The sequence below is a fragment of the Populus nigra genome, chromosome 3 (genome assembly GCF_951802175.1).
Source record: "Populus nigra chromosome 3, ddPopNigr1.1, whole genome shotgun sequence".
Taxonomy (NCBI): Eukaryota; Viridiplantae; Streptophyta; class Magnoliopsida; order Malpighiales; family Salicaceae; genus Populus; species Populus nigra.
Window position 1 is genome coordinate 6,949,419 of NC_084854.1, and position 25,366 is coordinate 6,974,784.

The 25,366-nt window shown below is 33.1% G+C and overlaps 3 protein-coding genes across 6 annotated transcripts; 2 read left to right on the forward strand and 1 right to left on the reverse strand.

Moving 5' to 3' along the window:
- The first annotated feature begins 1,219 nt into the window (after window positions 1-1,219).
- LOC133688146 (F-box protein At3g58530) lies at window positions 1,220-7,087 on the forward strand. 2 transcript variants are annotated; one of them, XM_062107546.1, is made up of 13 exons: window positions 1,220-1,429; window positions 1,522-1,581; window positions 2,259-2,342; window positions 2,979-3,109; window positions 3,209-3,284; window positions 3,780-3,850; window positions 4,206-4,292; window positions 4,371-4,443; window positions 4,526-4,593; window positions 4,669-4,737; window positions 5,458-5,563; window positions 6,501-6,609; window positions 6,809-7,087. In XM_062107546.1, the coding sequence occupies exons 1-12, from the start codon at window positions 1,253-1,255 to the stop codon at window positions 6,564-6,566; spliced, it is 1,068 nt and encodes a 355-aa protein (XP_061963530.1). In that variant the 5' UTR covers window positions 1,220-1,252; the 3' UTR covers window positions 6,567-6,609; window positions 6,809-7,087. The 2 variants fall into 2 exon arrangements, with proteins under 2 accessions (XP_061963530.1, XP_061963529.1); XM_062107545.1 differs by having other exon boundaries at window positions 6,501-7,087.
- Window positions 7,088-7,306: 219 nt separating this feature from the next.
- LOC133688485 (non-specific lipid transfer protein GPI-anchored 14) lies at window positions 7,307-8,047 on the reverse strand. The gene is made up of 3 exons (XM_062107973.1): window positions 7,714-8,047; window positions 7,514-7,600; window positions 7,307-7,404 (listed from the first exon to the last, which is right to left on the reverse strand). Exons 1-3 carry the CDS (start codon window positions 8,045-8,047, stop codon window positions 7,307-7,309), a joined length of 519 nt encoding a protein of 172 aa, XP_061963957.1.
- Window positions 8,048-11,897: 3,850 nt separating this feature from the next.
- On the forward strand, window positions 11,898-20,809 carry LOC133689259 (carbon catabolite repressor protein 4 homolog 1-like). Of its 3 annotated transcripts, none has more exons than XR_009841282.1 (13): window positions 11,898-12,617; window positions 15,896-16,646; window positions 17,123-17,209; window positions 17,297-17,380; window positions 17,470-17,556; window positions 17,663-17,749; window positions 18,086-18,139; window positions 18,235-18,326; window positions 18,442-18,556; window positions 18,795-18,942; window positions 19,089-19,242; window positions 20,054-20,105; window positions 20,454-20,809. XR_009841282.1 is itself a non-coding variant. In XM_062109061.1 (12 exons), exons 1-11 carry the CDS (start codon window positions 12,460-12,462, stop codon window positions 19,232-19,234), a joined length of 1,809 nt encoding a protein of 602 aa, XP_061965045.1. In that variant the 5' UTR covers window positions 11,898-12,459; the 3' UTR covers window positions 19,235-19,242; window positions 20,054-20,418. The 3 variants fall into 3 exon arrangements, 1 of the variants encoding a protein (XP_061965045.1); XR_009841283.1 differs by having other exon boundaries at window positions 20,461-20,809; XM_062109061.1 differs by lacking the exon at window positions 20,454-20,809 and having other exon boundaries at window positions 20,054-20,418.
- The last annotated feature ends 4,557 nt before the right edge of the window (window positions 20,810-25,366 follow it).

Here is a 25,366-nt window from a genome sequence, read left to right on the forward strand (position 1 = left end):
AAAGATAAAAATTTGTCCTGCTCTGCAAGCAAATGAAGGACACAATGCTGTTTTTACAAGTTGGGGAGTGTTGAGTAGGGTTTTTGGGAGAGAATCTGTAAATGGTTTTGGTGCAATCAGAGTTGGAATTTTAGCTTAGAATTAAACATCAATACTAGGGTGTAAGTTGACATAAGATTTGTGTGATGTGGTGAAGAGGTGATGGAGAAATTAGGACTAAAAGATGAGTATTTGGGCATATTTTTCTTTTGTTTTAATGGGAAGAAGACAATAAATAATGAAATTATAGTATTTTTCAATTTGATCCCTAAACCTCTGGAACTTTGCAATAAAGCCCCCAATCAACCCTAATCTTTTGAATTCCTTGCCATTTCACCCTTATCCTTCTTTAATTGGATTTTTAAATTTTTGCACTTTTTATAAAGTGATTATTGACCTGGAAATTCTTTACTTTAACCATCAATCAACCTTTAATCTTCAAATTTCTTTCAACTAAACCCTTGATTGCACCAATTTGGCCCTTCCAAGTTTCAATTGTGTCCATAATCTTTTAATTTTTGTGAATTGATTTGAATTAGGCCTCCGAACTTAATTTGTTTTTAATTAAATCCTTAATTAAGTTGGTTAAACCTATTAAAAGTTTAATTAAATCCTTGAACTTAATTAATTCTTGTAATTTTAGTTAAATTAACTTTCTAACTTAATTTTACTTTTGATTAAGCCCTTGATTAAATCAATTAGGCTTATCAAAAGTTCAATTATGTTTGTGAACTTAATTATTTTACAAGTTTGCCCCTATCTTCAGTATCTTTCTTTAATTTGATCCCAAATTCTCATTGTTTTCTTTAATTAGACCCTCTTTTGTTGCAAATGGACTCCCAACCTTAACCACTCGATTCAATTTGGTCATTTAACCTTTAATTAACTTGTTTTTGTCAATTTTTTTCATTTTTTTAAATAATTTTAGAGAACCCAAAATTTAATTATGACATATCATATAATAATTAAAAGTGCTCAAAAAATTTTCTTGATCAAGCTAAATCATTTGATTACTTCAGGATTAAAATAACAAAATTTTAGAGCATTCAAATAATTCGAATTAAATGACAAGGACTCAAATTAAGAAATTTTTTTTGAGAACTCTGGAAAAAATGAAGGGGTTATTTTTAAATATGTAAAGAGAAAAAGGATGGAGGTGCAAAATCTCACATACTATTTATTGAAAGCCAGAGAACCAGCGAAACCACAAGAAATGGATGCAAAAGAAATCGAACCAAAGCAAACAACGACAGCAACATGGAACAGAGAAACAATCCCAAAAGTAATGAAAATTGTCAGCACAAAACTCCCTCAAAGAGACCTCGTTTCTCTTTTACTTGTCAGCCCCTGGCTTTACAGGACACTCACTTGCTTCCCACCTCTCTGGATGGTATGTTCTTTTCTTTTCTCTCTCTCTTTGTGGATCAATTTTTAATCTTTATGGCTTGATATTGGTTTTTATGATCTGGGATCTTGTTAAAGGCTCTTGATTTTCGTGAGATGAATAAAGCTGGAGATAGACTCATTGCTGCTACTTCACTGGTAATGAATAATAAGCTCTGGTTTCTACATCCATGTGAAAACATTTGTTCGGTTTCATCCAAAAAAATATTTGTTCTGTTCTGCTTTGTATTTTTTGATAAAAGGTAGTTTTTGTGTGTGTGTGTGTTGTATGTGAAAAGTGATGGCTTTGTGTTATTTGAAGTGGGGCGGAACTGAGACAAAGTAGAGCATGTAATTGTTAAGCTTAGTGGAAAAAGTTTCGAAAGCTATAATGCCGTTGCTGGATGGGGAGAGAGAGAGAGAGAGAGAGAGAGAGAGAGAGAGAGAGAGAGATTTGTATTATATAGTGAGTTAATTGATTAGATTCATGCATTAATTTTGTGCTACTTCCTTCATGGTATTCTTTCCTTGAATTATGGGATACCAAAAAGGTAGTAAATTGAGTTGTTTTACCGAAAAGATAATCATTTTTAGGATATCCAGTAACTAATTATACGATAAATTTAAAACTCAAAATACAGTTTCCATTTAGCTAAATTATTATCTCTCCTAAATATAAAAATTAACTTCAACATAAAATATATACCACAATGGACTTGGGCATCATGCAAGAACAGAACTAGTTGTGTATATATTTGGGAGCATTTTAAAGATGGCATTTTTGTGCTATGGTGATAGACTGATATTGAGGTGTTGGACATTTTATGTTTCTATAGCCAAGATATCAGCACGTGAAGGAGATAAACCTTGAATTTGCACAAGATATCGAAGACGAACATCTAGAAGTCCTGCAAAGCAAGGTATGTATTATTTGATTATGTCAACAAATGATATTGCGGCATGCTTTCTATCTTAACTGCTAGAAGTCTACAAATGTGGGATGTATTCTATAATTGACAGATAAGGTTGAGAGATAAACTTAAAATGTCAAGCATGACGAAGGGACAGGACTGACTCTAGGCGATAGGCTAATCAGAAGCTTTTGATTAGCTAATTTAGCTTAGTAGTTCATAGACTTGAACATGGAGAGTCATGATTGTTATTAGTAGATTCAGAGATGTAAATCTGAGAAGGCAATGTTTTAAACAGTGATATCCCTGTTACAAAATTTTGGACCATTCATGCAAGCAATACAATTCTCCACAATATTAACATGCTGATAAAAGGTTGCCTGGAAACTCTCAGATATTGTAGTTTTTCATGTAAGCAGGTTGAAAAGGAAAGCAAATTCACTTCAGGTCTGAGAATTTATTAATTATAATTAAAAGGAGATTTTGAGGACCCAGGTTATTGCTAAATCACAGATCTAGTGGAAGTAATTTTTCTTTGAGAATTGAATCTGAAAATTGCTAGAAATGAAGTTTTTATAATTTTAAATTGTTTTTAAATGATTTGGCCTTCTTTGAACATTTTACTGAGAATTCTTAGTACCTCAGTGTTTTGTTTCTCTTCAAAAACTGGAGTCTTTAAACCTGAATGGCTGCCAGAAGATATCTGACAAAGGAATAGAAGCAATAACCAGTACTTGTTCTAAACTAAAGGTCTTCTCTATTTATTGGAATGTCAGGTATGTAAAGATCATTTTCAGATCATTTGCTCTTCAAATAGATCCTTAAATGCAATTTTTTTCAGTACTAAGTAGCCTGGCTTGTAAATTGAGCTTCAGGGTAACAGACATTGGTATAAAGCACGTGGTGGAAAATTGCAAGCAAATTGTTGATTTGAACTTGAGTGGGTGTAAGGTACTTGATTCGCAAATTGAATGTTACCTTTTTTCTTATATGATGCACATCATACTTGTTGTGATTAAAAAGAAGAGACATGTAGTTGTGTTATACTTCAATGGCTTTGTAGAAATGTGCTGCACCTTCTGTTTACTTTCTTTCTTCTTCTTTTTTACTGGAAAAAAGCAACTTTTTTATGCTGTCTTAACTTCACTGTAGGGGGTTCTTCACAAACTTTAGTTTTATGTTTGCCCAAATGTGCAGAACTGTTGAAGACTTGTTCTAATCCTGTGCAGTTGTTTATGATTGTTTCTTGTGCTTAAATCTGACTGTTTAAATTCAACACAATTTAACTCAAAGTATAGATTTTGGGACCGGTTTGGGTTGACACACAGAACAAGTCAAACATGTTTATAAGTAGTATAGCTTGGACTTAATTTTCAACTGTTCATGTTGCGTATGCATTATCTCAATGTAATCCATGACTAGAGTAGTTTGATGTTTTGTTTGCAGAATATATCTGACAAAGCCTTGCAATTAATTGCTGAAAATTATCAAGAATTGGAGTCATTGAACCTGACTAGGTATGTAACTGATCGATGTTGGTTGTTATTATCATCGATTTTTGGGGATGAAAAATGAATAGATTAATATAAGGGAATGAGCGAAAAGATTACAATTAAACGTCATCAAATGAAATAGGAAGTGCCATAAATTTAGTTCACTGTGTTATGAGGGATGAATTAAAATTGCAAAAAGAAGTGCTTTAGTTTAAATAAGATCAAGAATAATTTTGCACTAATCCATGTTATGCAACTTAAAGCATCCTCTAGAAGGATATACTTATAAGGTTATGAATTTGATTGTTACTGGTACAAAACTATACTTTCCTGCTATGGTGTCCTTGCTATAAACTTACAATCATCTTGGGATTTCTAGGTGCATCAAGCTAACAGATGGTGGCTTGCAACAAATATTATCCAAGTGCTCCTCTCTACAGAGTTTAAATCTTTATGCTCTTTCCAGGTATCTCTAGATAGTTGTTAATTGTAATTTTAGGCATTGCAGTTCCAAATAATAAAACCTGTCCTGCTTTACTGTCAGTTTCACAGACAAAGCCTATAAGAAGATATCAAGTCTACCCCTTCTAAAATTTTTAGATCTATGTGGTGCGCAGGTAAAACTCTTTTTTTGTTGGACATGCTTTTTACATTCCAAAATTTATCTTAGGTTTTGTAATACCTCGATTTGACTTTCAGAATCTATCTGATGAAGGACTCTCTTGTATAGCTAAATGCAAGAATATTGTCTCTCTCAATTTGACATGGTGAGTAAAATATAAGATAATTCCTGGAAAAATAAGAGAAAATTAGCTCAAAAGCTTCTGTTATTTTTCTATCAGGTGTGTTCGTGTCACTGATGTGGGGGTTGTAGCTATTGCTGAAGGTTGCACCTCTCTTGAATTTCTCAGGTAAATTCCTAGCTTAAGCTAGAGAGAGCTGATAATACATGTTTCTGGCAGTTAACACCGACATAAGGAATGCACTCTCTGATTGCTGGTCTTTTCTTTTGTTCTCGGCACTAATGTCAAAATGCATCCCTAACCTGTCCCAATAAAGAATGAATGACAAAGCATGTAAACACTTGATTTTGCAGCCATCTTTAACTGACTGCTTTTCTGGTGCATTTTAAAGATCATATTATTGATTTTAGTCAAGCCTAGCTGGAAGAGTTTGTTGAGCATATTGTTCTTTAGTTCTGGTACTATTTGACAGCTTTGTCAAGCTTGAACTTTGCTCACGGGGAACTGTGCCGGACAAATGTGCCCTGGCCTTGGTCATTCCGCTGCTCCCAGTTTGCCAGTTTTTCAGAAATGGAGGATGATGTTCTGGACGTTAGTATAATTTTTACATAACACAAACTACAGGCTAGGATATCCTAAACACAATAGACAACTGGAAATTTCTTCATATGTGTAGTTAATTTAATATGTTTCATGACAGATGTTGCCATCTGCCTAATAGAATGACAATCAAATTAATGCCTATAAATTTGGTTAAAATTGACGAGCATGGTGTCCATTCTGTATTGTTACTCTGATAAAACTCAATCAGCATGCAGTGACCTTGCAGTTATTGCAATTTCTCATGCTATACTCTTGTTTCTGATGTCATGTTAAAAAATGATGCAGCTTGTTTGGAATAGTTGGTGTGACAGATAAGTGCCTGGAGGTCCTTTCAAGGTTCTGCTCAAACACAGTTACAACCCTTGATGTAAATGGATGCATTGGCATTAAGGTATTGGTTGTTTGTTACTGCGAACCGCCTCGGAGTTTCTCTTGAAATTTGTGTCTTTATAAATTAATAGTCAGAATAATTACCAATGAGCTTGTACCTCACCGATGCTATTGCATAAGCAGGAGGGGGGGCTTGTCAAAAACTAAAACAAAATTGGAACACACTCATCAAATGAAAAAAAAAAAAAAAGGGAAGTCAGCAGCATTGCCGTGATACATCTTTCAGATTAAAACTGGAAAATATGTGGCAGACTCCTCCGCCTCCTGTCTTATTCCAAATCTATAAACAGGATAAACAACATGAATATTGGTAGTCTCTTTGAAATAGCCAATTCTTGTTTTCTTGCAACTCACAACAAATGCAATAAGAAAAGACGATCTATCTGGCTTGGATCCCATAATATTCCATTACATCCATTATATTCGTGCAATTTGTGCCCTATCCTTCTATCCAACACTGATGTAACTCTAAGTATCTAGCAATTTATTGCAGAACACAAAATCCTTCCAGTTTTGAATAGCTAGTCCTGTTATATATTACCCAAAGCTTAATTTGGATTTTTACATACATGCATCATCTATTGGTGCCGGATGATTTGGTACCTATTGTCAGTGGCAAACGGGCCACTTTAGTCACCATTGCTATTACTTGACTGTTAAAAAATCGTGCAATATGAAGAACAAAGAGATACACCCTATCATGTGGTGAGACTAGGTAGGTCATGTTGGGGGAATATGAGAAAAGTATCAATAAGGTTTAATTGAAATTTTGATGTGAATGCTCAAAGCTGGAGGTGCGTGACTGCACATTCAGGGTATGCATCACAACAATGTGCTGAGATAGATTTTCATGTGTCAAGGAGTAAACCTCTTTTTTTTTTCATTCCCTTGATGTTTCTTTCATTTTTATTTTCACAAGCATGCTAATTTTCTTGCAGAGACGAAGCCGTGATGAATTGCTTCAATTGTTTCCTCTTTTGAGGTGTTTTAAAGTGCACAGCTGATGTGGTGTTAAGTGGATAGCTTACTATCATCCCTTCTCATCAAGTTGAGTGTCCCACATTGTAGGCCATTTTGTTTACTTTAACAAAGTTTGCTGATGACAAAGATTAGGATTAGCATATCCATACTGATAAACAGCACATATATATCTCTATGACATTGAGCCATGCACTTGTCAATTCGCTACAACTTTCATGTATTTAATAGTCTTGCTCGGATCCTATCAATTTCTATAATTTTCCAGGGCATGGCTATACAGCGGGTCACAGCAAGGTCATTCCAGATAAAGGTGAAAAGGCCAGGATACGTTATGAAAAATTACAGATGCTTTCAGGACACATTGAATACTGAAGTCTTCGAATCTTACATGTATTGCTAAGAAACAGTTTAGAGCCTGAACCTAGACCTCTTACAAATCTGAGTTGGTTTAAAATAGCTGTGCTAGATGAAATTTTTTTTATCAGATATATCTTATGTAATGTCACCTTATTGTTTTTTATCATTTGATATTTCTTTTTGGTCAGAGGATGTTGCATGTTCGCTTGCAGTGGAGTTTGAGTTAGTATCTATTTGATCAGTGGTATTAGTTGCCGCAAAATTTGGGGTGTGATCAAGTGACAAACAATAGGGCTTGCAGATTGGTCGATAGTGGAAAGAGTGATGGAATTACAATACGTGGAGTAATTTCTTAACATGAGCATTACACATTTAATCGACAAGGATTGTATCAAGTGTTATCTTCTTAACCCGCGATGGTGAGAGCTGATGTGATAACAGCAACCATGCTCACTTCAAGCCATTTCTTTTCCTTCATTGTATTGCTTGAACTGGTTTGAACGCCTGTGATGGGGAAGTTAGTCAGTACAAAAGCGAGGTGTGCTAAAATGAAATGCCATACACTTTAACACACGTTTACTTGATATGATGAAGGTTGACAATAGGTCATTACCGGCAACAACTGCGTTACTCTGATTGCTTGCTGCAAAATCCTCGAAAACTTGAGCATCTGTTGAATTGGGAGCCAGATGTAGCATTTCTGTCAAGAAGGAAAACAATGATACAGAGGAATGATAAACCAAGCAGATCTCGGTCTCAAATTAGCTTGAAACATCTATGTAAGCGTGAAAAAACAATATGTTTTAGAGGTACCAGGGCATGCAGAAACATTAGCAGGAGCGTGACAAATTGAAGGGAGGCTCAATGCAAGGGTAGCATTGATCTTGAAGCCAAGGTCGGGTTCATTGCGATCCTTAACTATGATGCATAGACACTTCTCTGTCTTGCTAATTTCTTTTCGTAATCCGCTGCAACATGTTGGAGTAGGAACTTTTGTGTCGCCGCCGACAAAAGGTAGGCATGCTGAGAGGCTAGCCAACTGCTCATTACACTCTCGTTTATCCGCAGCCAAATCTGAGAAGACAAAATTAAACATCATCAAGACTACAATGCTTGAGACCATGACATGAACGACCTCTGAACACATTGTTTTTGCCATGAGAAGGAAGAACTGTGTCTGATTTTAAGCTTAGCTGAACTCAATGTGATAAAAGTAGTGTTTTCACTGCGAGGTTTTTCGTGTGTGTAGAATTGTTACCTTTATGGACTTGTACATTTATAAAAAAAATCTCTTTCTTACCATTGGATGAAAGTTTATTTATATATCGAGGATGGTAAGCATATAACATCAGAGGCAACCAAGCATTGAGATATATTATTTGTTTAAGTGAAACTCTTTTCGCACGCCCTCTTATTATAAATAAATTCAGTGAGCCAGTAAATATGAAATGTCTGGCTACCTTAGTATATAAAATAAATATACATGTGACCTAATAAATGCATATAATATACATGCCACTCATGACTTAATAAATATATTTTTGTCACTTGACTATCGCATGCCATCATTTGTTAGTAATAGACTAGTTAGGATGTGTTTGTTTTTACATTTAAAGAGTGTTTTTGAAAAATTTTATTTTTATTTTTTAAAATTTTGAATAGCTTTGACGTGTTGATATCAAAAATAAATTTTAAAATATAATAATAATAAAATATTATTTTAATATATTAAAAAAATACTTTTAAAAATAATCACTACTATAATTTTAAATTTTATGAAGCAAACAATAATATCATACAAATGAGAAAAAGAAATGTAGAGTGAGTCAAAAGAGTCTAAAAATGACAAACAATAATATCATCTTGGGAAGCATAAGCTACCAATAAAAAACGAAAGAAAAAAAAAAAGGAGGCTATCCAAGACAAAATATTGAAAAGTTTCAGTGTTACAAATCCTTATAAAAAGATTCGGATCATATTTAAGAGTCACACTGCCGAGATTATCAATGTATTGTGATATTTTACAAAGAGTCGGTCTAATAATATCCTCAATTAAATTATTATTATTATTATTATTATTTTATTTATTGATTTATTTATTTGCACAAAAAATAAAAGCTTAAAAAATCTAAAGATAACCACGAAGAGTTAATTCTTTGTTAAGATTTTATAATAAGTTTTGGCGCATATATATTAGACTCAAAAAATTTAAATTTAGCAATCATCTAAGTTCAAGAAAACTTGGATCGAATAAATATGCTAGATCTAAAAAATTTAAATTTGGCAGTCAGCCAAACCTAAGAAAACGTGGGTCTGACAAACATGACAGACCCAAAAAACCTAAACATTACTAAGTATTAAGGCGATATGTATGATCTTGAACGATCCTCTACAATACAAGTATAAAAAACATAATAAATTGTCATATCTCTTCATCTAAAATAATTTTTCATATTAAGGTAATAATTTTCTTATACTTATAGGTATATATAAGATCTCTTAAGGGACCTATTATACGTATTATCTTATTAATGATATGCAAGAGATATTTATCTTTTATTAATATCGACGAAAGTAGGCAGAGGACTTTCCAGTCTTTTCCTTCTTTGAAAATAACAAGGTTCAGGGGATATAAATACCTCTTGAACCATCCAGGTAAAAAGTTGATAACTTTTCATCTTTTAAGATAAAAGATACATAGATTTTACAGTATTAATCAACTTAAAATTCAAGAACAAACATCTTTGTTCTTTGAATTTAAGGCTTATTTAAATTATTTTTTGTCTTAAGTCATTTTATATCTTTCTCATAAATATATTGATTTTATCCTTGAATTTTATTATTTTTTTAAAATTTCATCCTTTTAGTTTTTTCTTTCGATTTGATACTTTTATAGTTTAATTTCATGAGATAAAGTTTTCAACTTAATTAGAAAGACAAAACGTAAAGTGAGATGATCACAAAATAAAACACGGAGAAAAAACATGATCAATCTCAAAATTTCTAGAATTAAAAAAAATAAATATTAAATCCATTAGGTAATATTTGTTTATTATCATGGGATAAAAGAGATAATTATTAAATCCATTAGGTAATGTTCGTTTATTATCATGGGACAAAAGAGACATAGACGATGGAGACTGAAGAGACAAGACCAAAAAAAGATGAAGACAAAATTATATGTGCTTGTGGTGTACAAGACAAAATGATTGTCCATACATTATGTTTAGTTATGGTAGACAAGACACAATAAAATATGAAAAAATCTATTTTACCTTTAATATATATTGATGTCAAACTTACATATTTAAAAAATAATTAGATATTATTTTTTTATTTTAGTTTATATTGAGTATTCAAATTAATAATATTATAACAACTTTAGTTATAAAACAAGGACTAGACTGGTGGGATGACCCAAAACCGGGTCAAATCAGGGTCTGAACTAATCCAAGTTTAAAAAAATAAAGAAATGATTGACTCGACCTAGTCCGATATAAAATCAAGATCAATCTAGGATAAAACACGAGTTAAAAACCCATTGACTTTTTAGAAAATAAAATTTGGTCAAAATAATGATGCTTTTATTAATTTTTAATTTTTTAGATTATCCGGGCTAACCACTCGTGACATGAACCTTTTCTCGGATTGACTCCCGAGTCAGGTATGATAATAAGTACTTTTATTCATAAGCTTACTTGAGTTAACTCGTGTTTAAAAACTATGTTAATAACAATTTTTATCCTTACATTGACCCATATCAACCCGAGTTGACTCTTCCAATCAGTGACCCGGGTCTTGCCTCGAGTTGACCACCAGATCAAGTTTTAAAACTATGATAAAAATCATTTTTATTTTTATATTGACCCTCCTGACATGTGACTCGAGTTTTATCCCAGGTCGACCCCTAAATTGAGTTTTAAAATTATAATAATAATTGTTTCTGTTCTGACACTGACTCGGGTTAATCTAACCCGTGACTCGAGCCTTAACCAATGAGCAAGGCTTTGCCTTCGATCAACCCCTGAGTTGTGTTGTGTTTTAAAACTATAATAATAATCATTTTTATCTTTGCAAGTCTTAATAAGACAACTTTGGAATTAAGATTTTTTTTACAATTATATTTTATGAATAAAAAAATATTGTCTATGAAGATATGTCCATTATGTAACTCCTGTTTTTAAAGTATAAAAATTAACTTTAAAATTATCTAGAGATAAATTTATTTTTATATCCTTATCCATGTCAATTCAACCATATATATTTCTATCTCTTCAGTCTCCATCCTTTTTGTCTCAGGATAATAACTGAATGCTACCTTGGAGCCCATGATCTGAGTTCTAGGTTTGGAGAGTTAAATCATGAAACTCGAGTCTATTTAATAGATCATCATCTTAATATTAATAAAAATACATCATGTTGGGTTTTTATTAAAAAGTTAGGCCATGTTTTTTACTAGTTTTCATGGTTATATTTGAACTCACTAAGTTATGTTAAAATAAATTTTACATGAGTTAGAATATGTTTGGGAACGCGGTGCAAACTGCGTTCCCAAAAAATTTTAAATTTTTTTTTGTTAAAATTTAATATATTTTGTATTTTTTAGATCGTTTTGATGTGCTGATGTCAAAAATAATTTTAAAAAAATAAAAAAAAATCATTGGCATGCATTTTAGTATGAAAAATTATTTGAAAAGTAATCGCAACCACACTATCAAATACTCTCTTAACTTAAAAAAGTGAGAGAAAAAGAATATAAAATTCACCTAAGAATTGTATTTAATAACAATGATAAATATTTTGTTGCGATGTGGAATTATATTTTTAAATCTGAGTAAGTAAACTAGTCTATAATGAGAAGGATTTGTGAGGTGGGTTCGGTTATAATAAGAATAATGTAATTTTGAGACATGAGACATGACAGAACAGCAAGCTAACTAATACTGCACGTACACATTCCCGGGAAGTGGAAATATAAAACCTCAGTATATATATAAAACTTACTATTATAGTATTATCACTAAGAGGATACTCTCTCCCAACGAATAACACCTCTCGTTTTGGAAGGGTTCACTTAGTAGCCGATTTTAGACATAGCAGAACACCACCGTTACCACCTCCAACACCACCACACAAACCCACGCGCGTCGTATTTTCATATTATTATTATTATTATTATTATTCACTCTGCCTTTTTCTCTGTAAAACCCTAATTATCGAAATCTCCCCTTTCTCTCCCTCCCTCAAAAAATTTCAAAAAATTCTCGCTCCCCCTCTCTCTGGAAATTTCTCGATCATCTCCCTAGTCGATCCATCGCTCTCTAAACCCTAACTTGAATTTCACTTGTAATTTCTTGAGATCTGCTGTTTATTTTTTTAATTGGGAAATCTAGGGTTTTTGATTGATTGATTGATTTAGGCTGGCGGGTAATCGGTTCAATTAGATGGCGGATCCGCCAGATAATATCCGCCGATTGATTTTATTATCGATGATAGTGTTACAGTGTGATTAGGAAAGTGAAGTGTAACAAAAAAAACTTTGAAGAAGAAAATAAAAGCATGCTGAGCGTGCTGCGTGTGCATCTTCCATCGGATATTCCTATTGTTGGCTGTGAGTTAACGCCGTATGTTGTTTTACGGCGACCTGATAAGGATTTTATTACCGATGATGTGCCCGAGTCTGCCCCTCTTGACGGTCATTTCTTGAGATATAAGTGGTGAGTGATTTTCTTTTGTTTTTGCTCGTAATGGGTTTTCAGAATTTTTGGATTTGGTTGATTGTTTTTGTGCATTTTGGGGCTCTTTTAATGTTATTGTGTGTGTTTTAAATGGGTCGGAATAGTCTGTTACGCGGGGTTTTGCTGATGCTGTGAACTTTTTTTAAATGTAGAGTGGTAGAGCTAAAGCTTGTGGGTGTAAATAATTGGTACTGTATAATAGGGTTTTTATTTTTTTGCTTTCGGTGGTGTCAGTACTTATGTGAAGTGAATTTCATTAATGAGTGTATTCTGGTTCGGGGGACACCTTGAATATACAAGCAGAGTTTTCTTGCTGGCTTACTTTCACATATTTTATTATATATGGATTGTATCTGAATATTATTTTATGGTGTTTAGTGGCTGCTTTAATGTGTTATTCTAATATTTGTCGTTCTCATTTTAAAGCGTTTTAGATAACATATCATAAGGCTTAACATTTCTATTAATACACTGGGGATAAGTCAAATTGCTTGGCGAATTAGACTCCATGAAAACGGTATGTTGCTGTAGCAAGGATTATTTGGTTTGGTGTTGTGGTGACTTATACAACAAAAAACTAGGGTAAACTGAAAATCTAGGCTGTGTAGTTTGTATTTTACTCCCCCCCCCCCCCCAAATTGTTAGTACCATTGTTGTCAAAGGCGAAAGGCGCCAAGCTTGTAAAATGCTTGAGTCGCGAGGCGCACGCCCAAATGAACCAAAGCGATATACTATAAATTAAAAAAAGTAATATTATATAAATCTAAAATATATATCTTCCCAATTAAGATTAGATCATTATAAAATCAAAAGAAAATATAAAATACCATAACATAGGCATATAAAATTAAAAAATTTTCATCCTTGAAGCAAAATAAGATAATTTAAAGTAGTAAGTAGCCATATAGATTAAAAAGCAAAATTCAATATCAGTTAAAATAAATGGACAAATAGGTCAAAACATAAATCAGTTAAAAAAAAGAAGAAAAATCCTACATAAAAAGAAGAACTTCAAGTAGGTGCTAGCCTTAACGCCTTGCACCCACTCACAAGGCACTTGTCTAGGCGGCACTTCATTGAAATCAAATCGAGTCTAATAAAGGCGCTGGGGCCTCGCCTCGCCTTGCTTGGAGCGCCTAGGCGAGTGCCTCAACCCCTCTTGACAACTGTTAGGCACATCGTACCACCACGTGGTGAACATTGAAGAGTCGTAATAGAAAGGTAGGTGTTGAATTACTGATTAGTGATGCAAATGAAAGCTTTTACATTATGCAGTTTTAAAAGTAACTTGGTGAGCTGCAAGCAATTATCTTGAAATATTTGACAAGTTGGCTCAATAAAATGATGTTGTGTGTGAGCTGTAACACTTGACGGCCTTTTACAGCTTCACAGGGTGGTGTTATACATCTCAAATGTTGGGCATTCAATTTTTTTTTATTTTTTTTTTAAATATGAGTCAGTAATCCAGGGTTGAAGTTTATAACCAACAGCAAGTAAACCTAAGAAGAGAAGTGAGAGACATAATTGGTAGTTGGACCACGTGTCTCGGCTTTTGAGTTAGGCTTGTCCTCCGGTCCTGCACTTTTCTCTATTTTCTGTTGGGTGGTTGATTGGATAGATTCTAATGTGTCTTATAAATTTATTAGTGTGGTCAGTTGTTATTGAACTAGTTGATGAACAGTTATTTGAAAACATATTAATGATTTAATGGGAATACATATATTTTATCAGACAAGTGTTCTGGCGCAAGTGAGATTTGCCATTTGAGATTAATAATAGTTCAAAATGGAAAGAGCTGCAATGCTTCCATACTTAATTCCTTAAAAAGTAATGTTAATGATTGTTATATACCAATTTGGGTAATTGCATTTAGTAATGAAAACTGTTACTATAATTGACTAGTATTATGGTGATCTATGTTGGGTTTTTGCTTCCTGACCTGTATAAACTTCCTCCTGTAGCACTTAAAAAGTAAGAATTTAATGTTACTTTCTTAGTTTTCCCATTGGATTTACAATTTAAAGTGCCTTATCCATTATGGGGCAAATAGTTCAATAAAAGTTTTTGGAGGAATATAGTATTTGTTTTTTTTTCCACTACATCAATTAGATAAGTTAGTATCCTGGAGGTGTTAGGGTCACCACTTTTATCATTCTTAATTCATGTGCCACTTGACTTGGCCTTGACCATTGGCATGGACATGGGCATGAGCCTCTGTTCCCATGCCTTTGTATCTGGCGAGGACCCATGCCTGTGCCCTGCTCTTGTTCTGGGCTCTGATAGCTCTCAGTTCTACTTGCTGATGTGGCAGCTGTTTGGCAGTAATGTGCTGTATGCAATAATAGAGGGAGTGATAATGCACATGCATGCTCAACATGTGTTTTGTTATTTTCTTTGGTAGCTGGCATATGATTTGGAATAAAACCTTGGTATCATTGGTATTTCCCAACATTGCATGCTAATAGTTCTCTTCAATATTTGTGAGAATGTTCTTATAAAAAAAAGTTTGAACATATATAAGATCTGGACTGGATTAATCTGGTCAATGGAAAAGCTTTTAGATTTTTGTCACCAACTTAAGATATGCATGTCTTTACTTTTCCTAAAACATGGTGACTTTAGGGTTTAGGATTTTTAGCTGTAACTTCGACCATTTTTGTCATCCTTTTTGTTTCCTCCAGGAGGTGTTTTTTTGACAAAAAGGGTGTGACCTGTATTGTTAGCTTTATTGACATTTTTGCTTTATGGTGACACATTTGAGTATCATAATTGTAAGCTGTCAAGCAAAATATGCTTAGCTAGGTGGGACCATTTGTAGTCGGTGCAGAAAACAGAGAGAGTACCCCGTGGTCAATATAGTTAAAGGAGAAATAAGGAAACTTAAAAATGGAGTTGCATTTTGAATGGTCAAAAGAATATCATAATTAAATGTAATGTAGTGCCAATTATGAATAACTTTTGAATGGATTGAAACAAATCTTTTTTGACTTGGTAAATGACTTAGAAGTAGCAGCAAAATAAATTGTAAAAGAACCGATTAAACATCAGCACTTTAATTTAGCATATTTACACATTTATTAAAGTTCAGCTTTTTGATGGAATTGCTGTTTCATGCTTGTGATTTGGTTGAACTTTAAGGTGCATCCTCTGACTGGGCATCATTGCACCTGTACCTTAGTTACAGGATGATTTGAAACATAGAAGTTAGTCTTATCTTAGTTTGATATGCATCACCCTGTTTTTGGGCTTGTTTGCAGGTATCGGATACAGAGTGATAGAAAAGTTGCTGTATGTAGCGTACATCCATCTGAGCATGCTACACTGCAGTGTATAGGTTGTGTTAAGGCCAAAATACCTGTTGCCAAAAGTTACCATTGCTCTCCCAAGTGCTTCTCTGATGCATGGCAGCATCATCGTGTTCTACATGATCGAGCTGCAAGTGCTGTAAATGAAAATGGAAATGAGGAGGAAGAGTTGTTTGGGCGTTATAATAGCTCAGGATCTGGAGTTCTTAATACTAGTTTATCTGGTTCTGCATCAAGTGCTAGCTTGACAAATGGTTCCACGCCTTTGTATCCTGCGGCGGTGACACAGAGGAGTGGTGAAACTTGGTTTGAGGTTGGGCGTTCCAAAATATATACACCATCAGCTGATGATATTGGCCATGTTCTCAAGTTTGAATGCGTTGTGGTAGATGCAGAAACTAAATTACCTGTAGGACATCCAAACACACTATTAACTTCCCGTGTCATTCCAGCCCCCTCCCCAACTCCACGTCGTTTGATCCCAGTTAGTGGACTTGATGCAATGGTGCCTTTAGATTTGGATGGTCGTATCTCATCAACTGGAACCTTTACTGTGCTCTCATACAACATTTTATCTGATGTGTATGCTACAAATGAAACATACAGTTATTGTCCTTCATGGGCTCTTTCTTGGCCATATCGTCGACAGAACTTACTGAGGGAAATAGTTGGCTATCGTGCAGACATTGTTTGTCTTCAGGAGGTAAGACAGGAAATGAATATCAATTTCATTTATCAGTCAGGATAGTGAGCGGAAATTTTAAAGTTGATTTTTTCCGTTGAAGTTCTTAATCTCGTCAGAAAATGCAAGTGAAAGTGATAGACACGGGGATAGATGATTGGACTTCTTTCATTCTTTTCTTTTTGGCTGCCTTGCTATTGCTTTTGTTTCTTTAGGTTTGGCTAAGTAAAATAGTCGGACTCTTAACTGGATTACTTATTCTAGCAATGTTCTAGATGAAAAAGACTGATTATGTTTCTTGAAAGACCTTGCATGAAAACTATTTGTTAGTGAGCTCACTATAATCTATGATGCACATGACAAGAGGTATGGTAGCTTCCTGGAAAATTGAGTCTTGCATAGCTAATTCTTTGTTTAATGGTTATATTCATCAATGGAGAAGGGAGATAATCTTCTGCCTATTCAGGGACTTAAACAATTTTTTCCCCTGCTTTCAGGTACAAAGTGATCATTATGAGGAATTTTTCGCCCCTGAGCTGGACAAGCATGGTTATCAAGCCCTATATAAGAGAAAAACTAACGAGGTTGTTAAACTACTCCTTGTTATCGTTGCTATTCATGTATCAAGTTCAATATTCATAATTAATGCTTAGTCTTGTTATTAATTGCAGGTCTATGCTGGAAATACCCATACAATTGATGGTTGTGCAACATTTTTCCGCAGAGATAGATTTTCACATGTTAAAAAATATGAGGTTTGAAAGTCCTTTGGACGTGGGGGTATGTTTTTGTGTATTTTTTCTTTGTTTTTTTTTTCATGCAGCAAAGGGTCACTTGTTTGCAGGTTGAATTTAATAAGGCTGCTCAGTCTTTGACTGATGCGCTGGTTCCAAGTGCTCAAAGAAAAACTGCTCTAAATCGATTAGTTAAGGTTAGTGTATTGCAGTTGATTTTGTTGAAGTTTTGCAGATGCACGAGGAACTTTTTCCATTTTATGTTGGCCTAGTTATCTCATGTAAATTCTTTTATACTTGTAGGATAATGTTGCATTAATAGTTGTTCTGGAAGCAAAATTTAGTAATCAAGGAGTTGATAATCCTGGGAAGCGGCAGCTACTTTGTGTTGTAAGTGATCTTGTGCTTATTATTGTGTCAAATAGTGATGCTATTTCGGTCCTCATAAAGAGGTTGTTTCAGCAGTCGTGCCTTGTTTTCTCATTAAAAAATATTTTTTTTCTTCATGCTAAATAGTATGGCGTCTGTCATAATTTGCTCACGAGGTCTCTAATTGATGGTGCGGATATGATACTTTGTCTCTTATTAAATGTCTGTGCTGTATTTTTTCACTTTTTAAATTTCCTTGAGGTTGGTGCAAAACAAAAGATAGTTGCTCCAATTTTTATGGATGAATAACTTTTCTGTTTGTAATTGCTTTTGGATTCCTTTTATCTTGCAATACAGGCAAATACACATATAAATGTTCAGCAGGATTTAAAGGATGTCAAGCTTTGGCAGGTTCTTATTTATTTCTCCATTTTATGTGTAAATTTCTTTTGATTTGTGTTTGTAAACTTGATGATTGATTTGTGATTTCTGGTTTGTGAACTTAGGTCCTTACTCTCTTGAAAGGATTGGAGAAAATAGCTGCTAGTGCTGACATTCCTATGTTGGTGTGTGGAGATTTCAATTCAGTTCCTGGAAGGTTGGTCTGCTGTTATGAACAGTTTTATCACTTATAGAAGATGATGCGTTTGCCTTGTGCCTTGTGCATGTTTGGTACATTCAATAACTAAGGTTACTGTTGAACCTGGTTGCAGTGCTCCTCATTCTCTTCTTGCAATGGGTAAGGTGGATCCATTGCATCCGGATTTAGTAGTAGACCCTCTTGGAATCTTACGGCCTCACAACAAGCTTACACATCAGTTGCCGCTGGTAATATGTCCTCTGATAAGGGGACTGGTCTCAGTATATAGCTTGCACTAAATTTCTTTCTGGAGATTTTAGGGAAATCAAAATGCTGGTAACTTTTGGCTAATATTTTATATTTGAAAAAGAAGGCCAAGAGGAAGGCTTGTCTCTTGTTTCTGGGGTGGTGGGATTTAGGCAAGGTTCGTAATGTCTGCTCTGCTTGTTGTGGGCTGTGCTGGTAGTGATACAATTAATATTGCAGGTCAGTGCATACTCATCTTTTGCAAGAGTGGGCGTTGGTCTTGGTTCAGATCAGCAGAGGAGGAGAATGGACGCTACAACAAATGAACCCTTATTTACGAATTGCACTAGAGACTTTATCGGTGCTCTAGATTATATATTTTACACAGGTTAACTTCTTTGCAACACATTATTCTTTCTTATCTTTTGCCGTGCTGTTGACTCCTATCCTAATTTGGCCATGCTATTTGAAGTTTGATCCTTATTTGATGCAAAGCTTAGTAAAATGGGATTCACAGTTGTTTTTTTCTCTCAGCCGACTCTTTAATGGTGGAGTCTTTGTTGGAACTATTGGATGAGGAAAGCTTGAGGAAAGACACAGCCCTTCCTTCTCCAGAGTGGTCTTCAGATCATATAGCACTTCTTGCTGAATTTCGTTGCAAGAATAGACCAAGACGTTGACACTACAGGTAGCAAATATGAGTTTTGTACCTGTTTTTATGGATTTTTCTCTTCCATGGTTTTTGGTTTTTTCATGCGATATGGATGTCAGCTTGTGGTTCCTTGAGGCCTATGCTATTATAAGAACCTGCAATATGTGTTTTATGGAAGGGCTTGACAGAAATAGTTGCCTTAAATTGGTGTATCTAAGTGAATGGTCATCAACTGCCTTTTAGCTAAATTCAAGGAGATTGCTCAGTCCCATCTTGAGCCTTTGGGACATCACTGTGTTGCTGAATTTATTAAAAGAAGTTTCTCATGAAGAGGAAATGCCTGTGTTTACATCCTCAATACTTTTTGGGCACTCGGGCATGGTTATTTTTCCTAACAGATATAATAAAAGATATGTCAAGGACTATCTAGTCCTGGACTTGCAACTCACAACTCATAGTCAAGAGCTATGCAAATCAAACATGTGGCGGTTTACTTTCCATGCTAGCAGGGTGACCTTTAAGAGAATTGGTGGTTCATTCAAAATTAAGTGTTAGACTGTTTGAAAATTGGAGCCTTTATTTTAGCCACTAGCTTTGTGATATGTAGTGCTTGATTGAAAGAATTTCTGATTTGTATGATGAGTTTTAAATACTGGACCATCTAATAATCGCAATGTGGTCAGTATAGGGGTTTTGGATTTTGAAAAACCGTGTTAAAATGCATTTCTTTTCTGCTGGTCCTAGAATGAGAATTTAAATGCACCATCTCTTCTGTGTGTGTATTTGTGTTTTGCTATTGTTTTGAATGATGGTTAAATGATTGATTAGTTGCTGTTGATGTGGGCAGGATTAGAGATCCCAAGGCAATGACCTGCAGATATGGATCGATTTAAGCTATTGTAAGAATCGTAGATCATGGTTAATATGCTCTATTCTAGGTGTCTCCTAGTGGGGATCCTTGCTATGATCTGCTTTGTATCATGTCACCTTTGTCTCATAGAAAAGTTATGCCTCGTTCAATTGCTTTTTTCGTTGCTAATAGAATGCCCTGTGGCATAGTCTGTCATTATCCTGTACTGACAAGTTCCCGGCAAAGCAAGCGGTTAGTGGCATGCTATTGCATGTGCCCCCTTAGGTTTTTGGGTTTAATGATCATTATGTCAGTCTTCTTTTTCTCTGGTTTCTGAAAGGAATAAAATTCTCAAGTTTTCAGCTTTTGTTTCTTACCACACGGACTCCATGACAAGTTTTCAGCTTCAGGAGTAGAAAGATTTGGGGCATCCCACTGTTCTCATTTTGGAATTTCATTAGATGGAGTCACCGGCCGGACACCTTAACTGGAAAAAACGCACAGATGAAGTGCCTGAGTCCTTGATGAGCTCGGTAATCACCGTTTCTCCAAGGAAAAAAGAATGTGGTTATGTAACCAGTCAGTGGAGAATTGAGGAAATTTGAAGGATAATATAGAATCTTCATTACTCGCAGCTGTAAAACAAAAGGTATCCTTAAAAGGAATGAAATTCCGTGAGTACCACTAAAAGGAGAGAACTGTTTGGTTCTTAAAAAATACATTTATGGATAATATATAGTTATTATGCAAGAATTTTATTAGTTTGAATAATATGTGATGGTATAAGAACATGTTAAAGATCTTAAAAATATAAGAACATAATATATATAATGATATATGTAGAAGCTCAACGGATACGGCCCTTCAAAATATAATGATAAATAAGCTACTTATCTCATTTGAAGTAAGGGGTATTTTTGATATCGAGATAAATCATGTGCAAATTAGGTAATCTTATATAAGTTTGGATGAAAAAATAAAATAAAATGACATTAAAAAAAATCCATTACTAAATTAAATTGACAAAATTAAAGATATAAATTCAAATTAGATAATTGCTCCATTTTGTACAGACAAATTGAGCCATTTCCTCCCAATAAAAGTTTGCCTCCAGAATTTTTAGTTGAAAATTAGTTTATTAGCAGGTGTTCTGCTGTAAATTGAGTCAAAAAATTTTTGAATATGAATATATATATATATATATATATATTAATGTTGTAAGGAATTATTTAGCATTATTATTAAAACCAATCAAATGAATTAATCTTGAAACCTCTTGAACTAATTCCTTGCGTAGCTAAGGTTTAAAATTAATCCATGTGAGATTTGCATCAGTGTAATATAGTTAATTTGATGAGTCTTAAAGAATACTAGATAATTGGTAAAATATTGTGCTTTGTCTTTAATTTTTTTTCAAGATTATATCATTTTTTCTTTTTGAATATTGAGACGGCGACATATTGGATCGATCTGGGCTTCACAACGTAACCTGCCAAACCTGAAACCTGGATCATGAACTCCATTTAGTTTAACAACTTTATTCTTTTAATCTATTTTTTACAGAATGATATAATATCAAAAATAGACTCTCGCAAAATTAAGTACTAATTGAATTCTAAAATATTTGTTTGAGATTACGATAACTTTATAGAAAATAAATTGAAACAAATTATAAAAAACAATTCAAAATCAATAAAAATATTGAAGGATAAATTTTAAAAAATAAGTCATAAAGGATTCAATCGGAAAAAAAAAAATTGAAATATGGAATTTAAAAAAATGGAAAAAAAGGGGCCTTGATCTAGTGGGTCAACCTTGAAATCTCATGACTAAAATCCTTGCCTAATCCGAGTTTAAAATTAATTTATGTGAGGGTTGCTCCAACATGACTCAATTGACTTGACGGTTTCAAAGACAACTTGTATGATAGATAAAAAGCATGGTTCGACCTTAAAAAATTTCAAGATAATATTTTTTTTTTTAATATTGAGACGGTGAGATATTGAATCGACTAGGGTTTCAGGGCTTGACCTGCTAAACTCGCCACTCGAATATTGATTCCATTAGGTTTATTTTTTTAAAACTATGTTTTAATTAATGATATGACAACAAAAATAGACACTTGCAAAATAGAACACCAACCAATATCAAGATATTTATTTGAGATAACAATAACATAATAGAAAACAAACCAAAATAAATTATGAATTTTAATTTAAAATCAACAAAATATTGAAAGATAAAATAAAAAAAATTAATCAAAAGAAAAAATTAAAAGAAAGAAGAAAAAGGTTTCAAAAAATTCGTTGTTTATATGAACAGTGAAGGAGTTGAATTTCCCTTAGTTTTAGTTTTTAGTTAACTTTTCTCCTGGTATTATCTTTTAAGTATCATGTTATTTGTTTTTTTTTTTGAAATTGTCCACTAATTAAAAACTAACAAAATATAAAATGATGAAATTTTAAAAAAAACACAAATAATTAATTGAAAAAAAATAGCAAATGGAATTTAAACAATTTTTTTTAAAGCAGGCTAGTTCCTCTACTATTCTGGTTTCCAAGTTCTTTTAGTTTTTTTTGTTAACATTTTTCTTGGTATTATTTTATAAGTATTATTAGATTTTTTTCCTATAAAAAGAAAAAACATAAAAATAAGAAAACTCAAAACCCAATAACCTAACATCGAAGAATAAAACTGAAAAAAAAAACATTGAAAAAAAAAACAAAATAACCTAAAAAAAAGGAGCAATATAAAGAATGAAGACCAAAACTATATAAAAAATATAAATGAATATAATGTTGAAGGACACAATTAAAAAAATCAAAAAGATCAATTAAAAGAATGAGAACCAAATTTGGATAAAAAGCTAAGTAAAATCAAATGTTGAGGGATAAACTTAGAAAAAAAATAAAAATATAAAAGGTTAAAAAAAGAGCAATTAAAAGAATGAGGACCAAAATTAGATAAATAAATAAATAAAATAAAATGCAAAGGGAAAAAATTGAAAAAAAATGAACAAATCAAGAAAATAATAAAAAAAAAACAATCAAAAGGATTATTACCATATTTAATATAAAAATTAAATAAAACCAAATGAAAAAGGATGAAATTAAAAAAAAATGAAGAATGATTTTGAAATAAATAGTCAAGTCAGAAAATCAATTAAATACTTAATTGTTGGAGAAAGTTGAAATTGAGAGTCAATATTAACCTAAAAATGAAGAATTAAAGAACTAAGGACCGAAATGAAAGCAAAGGAAAAATCAGAGGGTTTATGGTAATTCAGTCAGGGGCAAAAGTGAAAGCAATTAAGAGAAAAAAGGTGAAAATTGGTGGAAAATAAATGGACCAAGTGTTGAAGTGTAAAAGGCGCTCGAATGAGATGACAAAGTTTGAAGTTCAGGTGAAAATCTAATTTTAATTAAGAAACAAAAACGACATTGTTTTCTATTAAATGAAATGGTGCATTTTGTTTAAATTGAGGAATAACACAATTTGAACATTCGAGGAAAATGACACTGTTGTGTTCCTTAATCTGGAGATTTTCTGGGCAGCAGAAACAACTGACTCTCGTGTGATTTTCAAATTTAATTTTCGATACTAATTGATTTTATTGACCACTCAAAAACACAAGAAACATGTGCTCCAGCATGCAAACTGCAATTATAGCATAAAATATCATGATTTAATCCTTCGAATCCACTTCAGATCTCGAGCCAAAGACACACACTCAATCAACATCTTAAACCTAATTTTTCATTTCTTATACAAGATCCAGCTTTCAACCTTGATTCTCTCCCCCCAAATACCGTAATTATTGGCCTTAAACGAAAGAAAATTACCTTCCTCGTGCCTAATCTTTCAACCTTTCAGAAAGCAGTGACTAAGGGTTAGGTAAAATTCACTCTTCTAAATCTAAAGGATGAAGTTCGGTAAAAAAAATCACCTAAAAAAATTAGGCCGAGTCAACCCGAGTTAGCATGACAAACCTATAACCCCTTTAATCAGAGTTGAGCTGACTCAGGTCATCTCGTCAAACCCGTGGTCCAGGTCATGAGAAGGGGATACTTGATAGAACAGAAAACAAAGAAAATCAAAAAGTATTTTTTTATTTAAAAATAAGATTAATGTCAACTCGTGTTAACTTTTGAAACTCATGACGTGGATCATTAGATTGAAAGTGCCCTGCTTGGAAAGTCATGAAACTTAATTTCTAAGAAATTAAATTTTAAAGGATAAAATTGAAAAAAAAATTTCAATTATACAAAAGGATTAAAAACAAAGCATAACAATCAAAAGAATAAGGATCAGAACTGAAATATGAAATACAAATAATTTTTTGATTGAATGTAGAGATTGAAAAGAAAAATCAATTTAACCAAAGGCTCAAAAAAGAAAAGAAAAATCAAAAGAATAAGGACCATATTGAAAAAAAAATATCACAAATTGGGATTGAAAGATGAAGTTGAAAAAAATCAAAGTTTTACAATAGTGCCAAAAACAAAAATTATAAACCAAGTGAAGAAGGACCAAAATCAAAATCCTCTTAAATTAGAGAACAATGGCCAACATGAATTTGAGAGGATAAAAGAGAAAAGAAGGGAAAAAAAAATGTCGACGACGAAAAACTATGCCACCATCAACTATATGCACCGCTTTAAAAGGAAGAAGAGGAAACAACGACATTTCCAATAACATGTAGTAGGGGTATTTGACTATTGAGAGGCACCACAAGCACTTCTTTGACAGGCGTGAACGCCTCTCACTAGGTAACACGAGCCAACTACCTTTTTGTTTTGTTTTTTTTAATATTTATACAATTATCAAATTGCACCTCTGTTGACCTGAAAATAATGAAAACAAAAACACTGTCAAAATACGATATATTCCCTTGAGGCCAATTTTAATTTTTTAACTTCTAATGGTATTTTGGTCATTTCATTGTGTTTTTTATTTTTTTATTTAATTTTCTATATTTATGAAAAATACTAAATTACCCCTAAGCTAACATGATAATAATAAAAAATATTGTGAAAATAGAAAAAAAACCTTGGAAACCGGTCTTAAAATATTTCATTTTAAAGGCATTTTGGATGTTTCACTGTGTTTTTCACTACCAGAAAATTGATAAATACAAACGGAAATATAGAGTGAATTACAGTGGGAAAAAATAATTAAAACAAAGCAAAAAAACAATGACGTGTAATTTATACCAACAGAATTACTGACAAAATTTATTCCATCGGTAAAATCGTTGGTAAACTGTGAACACTGTTCATCATGTCAATTATAAAGGGAATCACCAACGAA

Coding starts and splice junctions, on each gene's coding strand:
- LOC133688485 (XM_062107973.1), bottom strand. CDS start 8,047: ATGTGTTCAGAGGTCGTTCATGTCATGGTCTCAAGCATTGTAGTCTTG. Junction 7,601..7,713: donor TAATGTTTCTGCATGCCCTG/GTACCTCTAAAA, acceptor CCTTCTTGACAG/AAATGCTACATCTGGCTCCC. Junction 7,405..7,513: donor GAGTAACGCAGTTGTTGCCG/GTAATGACCTAT, acceptor TCCCCATCACAG/GCGTTCAAACCAGTTCAAGC.
- LOC133689259 (XM_062109061.1), top strand. CDS start 12,460: ATGCTGAGCGTGCTGCGTGTGCATCTTCCATCGGATATTCCTATTGTT. Junction 17,210..17,296: donor ATAAGAGAAAAACTAACGAG/GTTGTTAAACTA, acceptor TATTAATTGCAG/GTCTATGCTGGAAATACCCA. Junction 18,327..18,441: donor TTCAATTCAGTTCCTGGAAG/GTTGGTCTGCTG, acceptor ACCTGGTTGCAG/TGCTCCTCATTCTCTTCTTG.
- LOC133688146 (XM_062107545.1), top strand. CDS start 1,253: ATGGATGCAAAAGAAATCGAACCAAAGCAAACAACGACAGCAACATGG. Junction 1,582..2,258: donor TCATTGCTGCTACTTCACTG/GTAATGAATAAT, acceptor ATGTTTCTATAG/CCAAGATATCAGCACGTGAA. Junction 4,594..4,668: donor GTCTCTCTCAATTTGACATG/GTGAGTAAAATA, acceptor TTTTTCTATCAG/GTGTGTTCGTGTCACTGATG.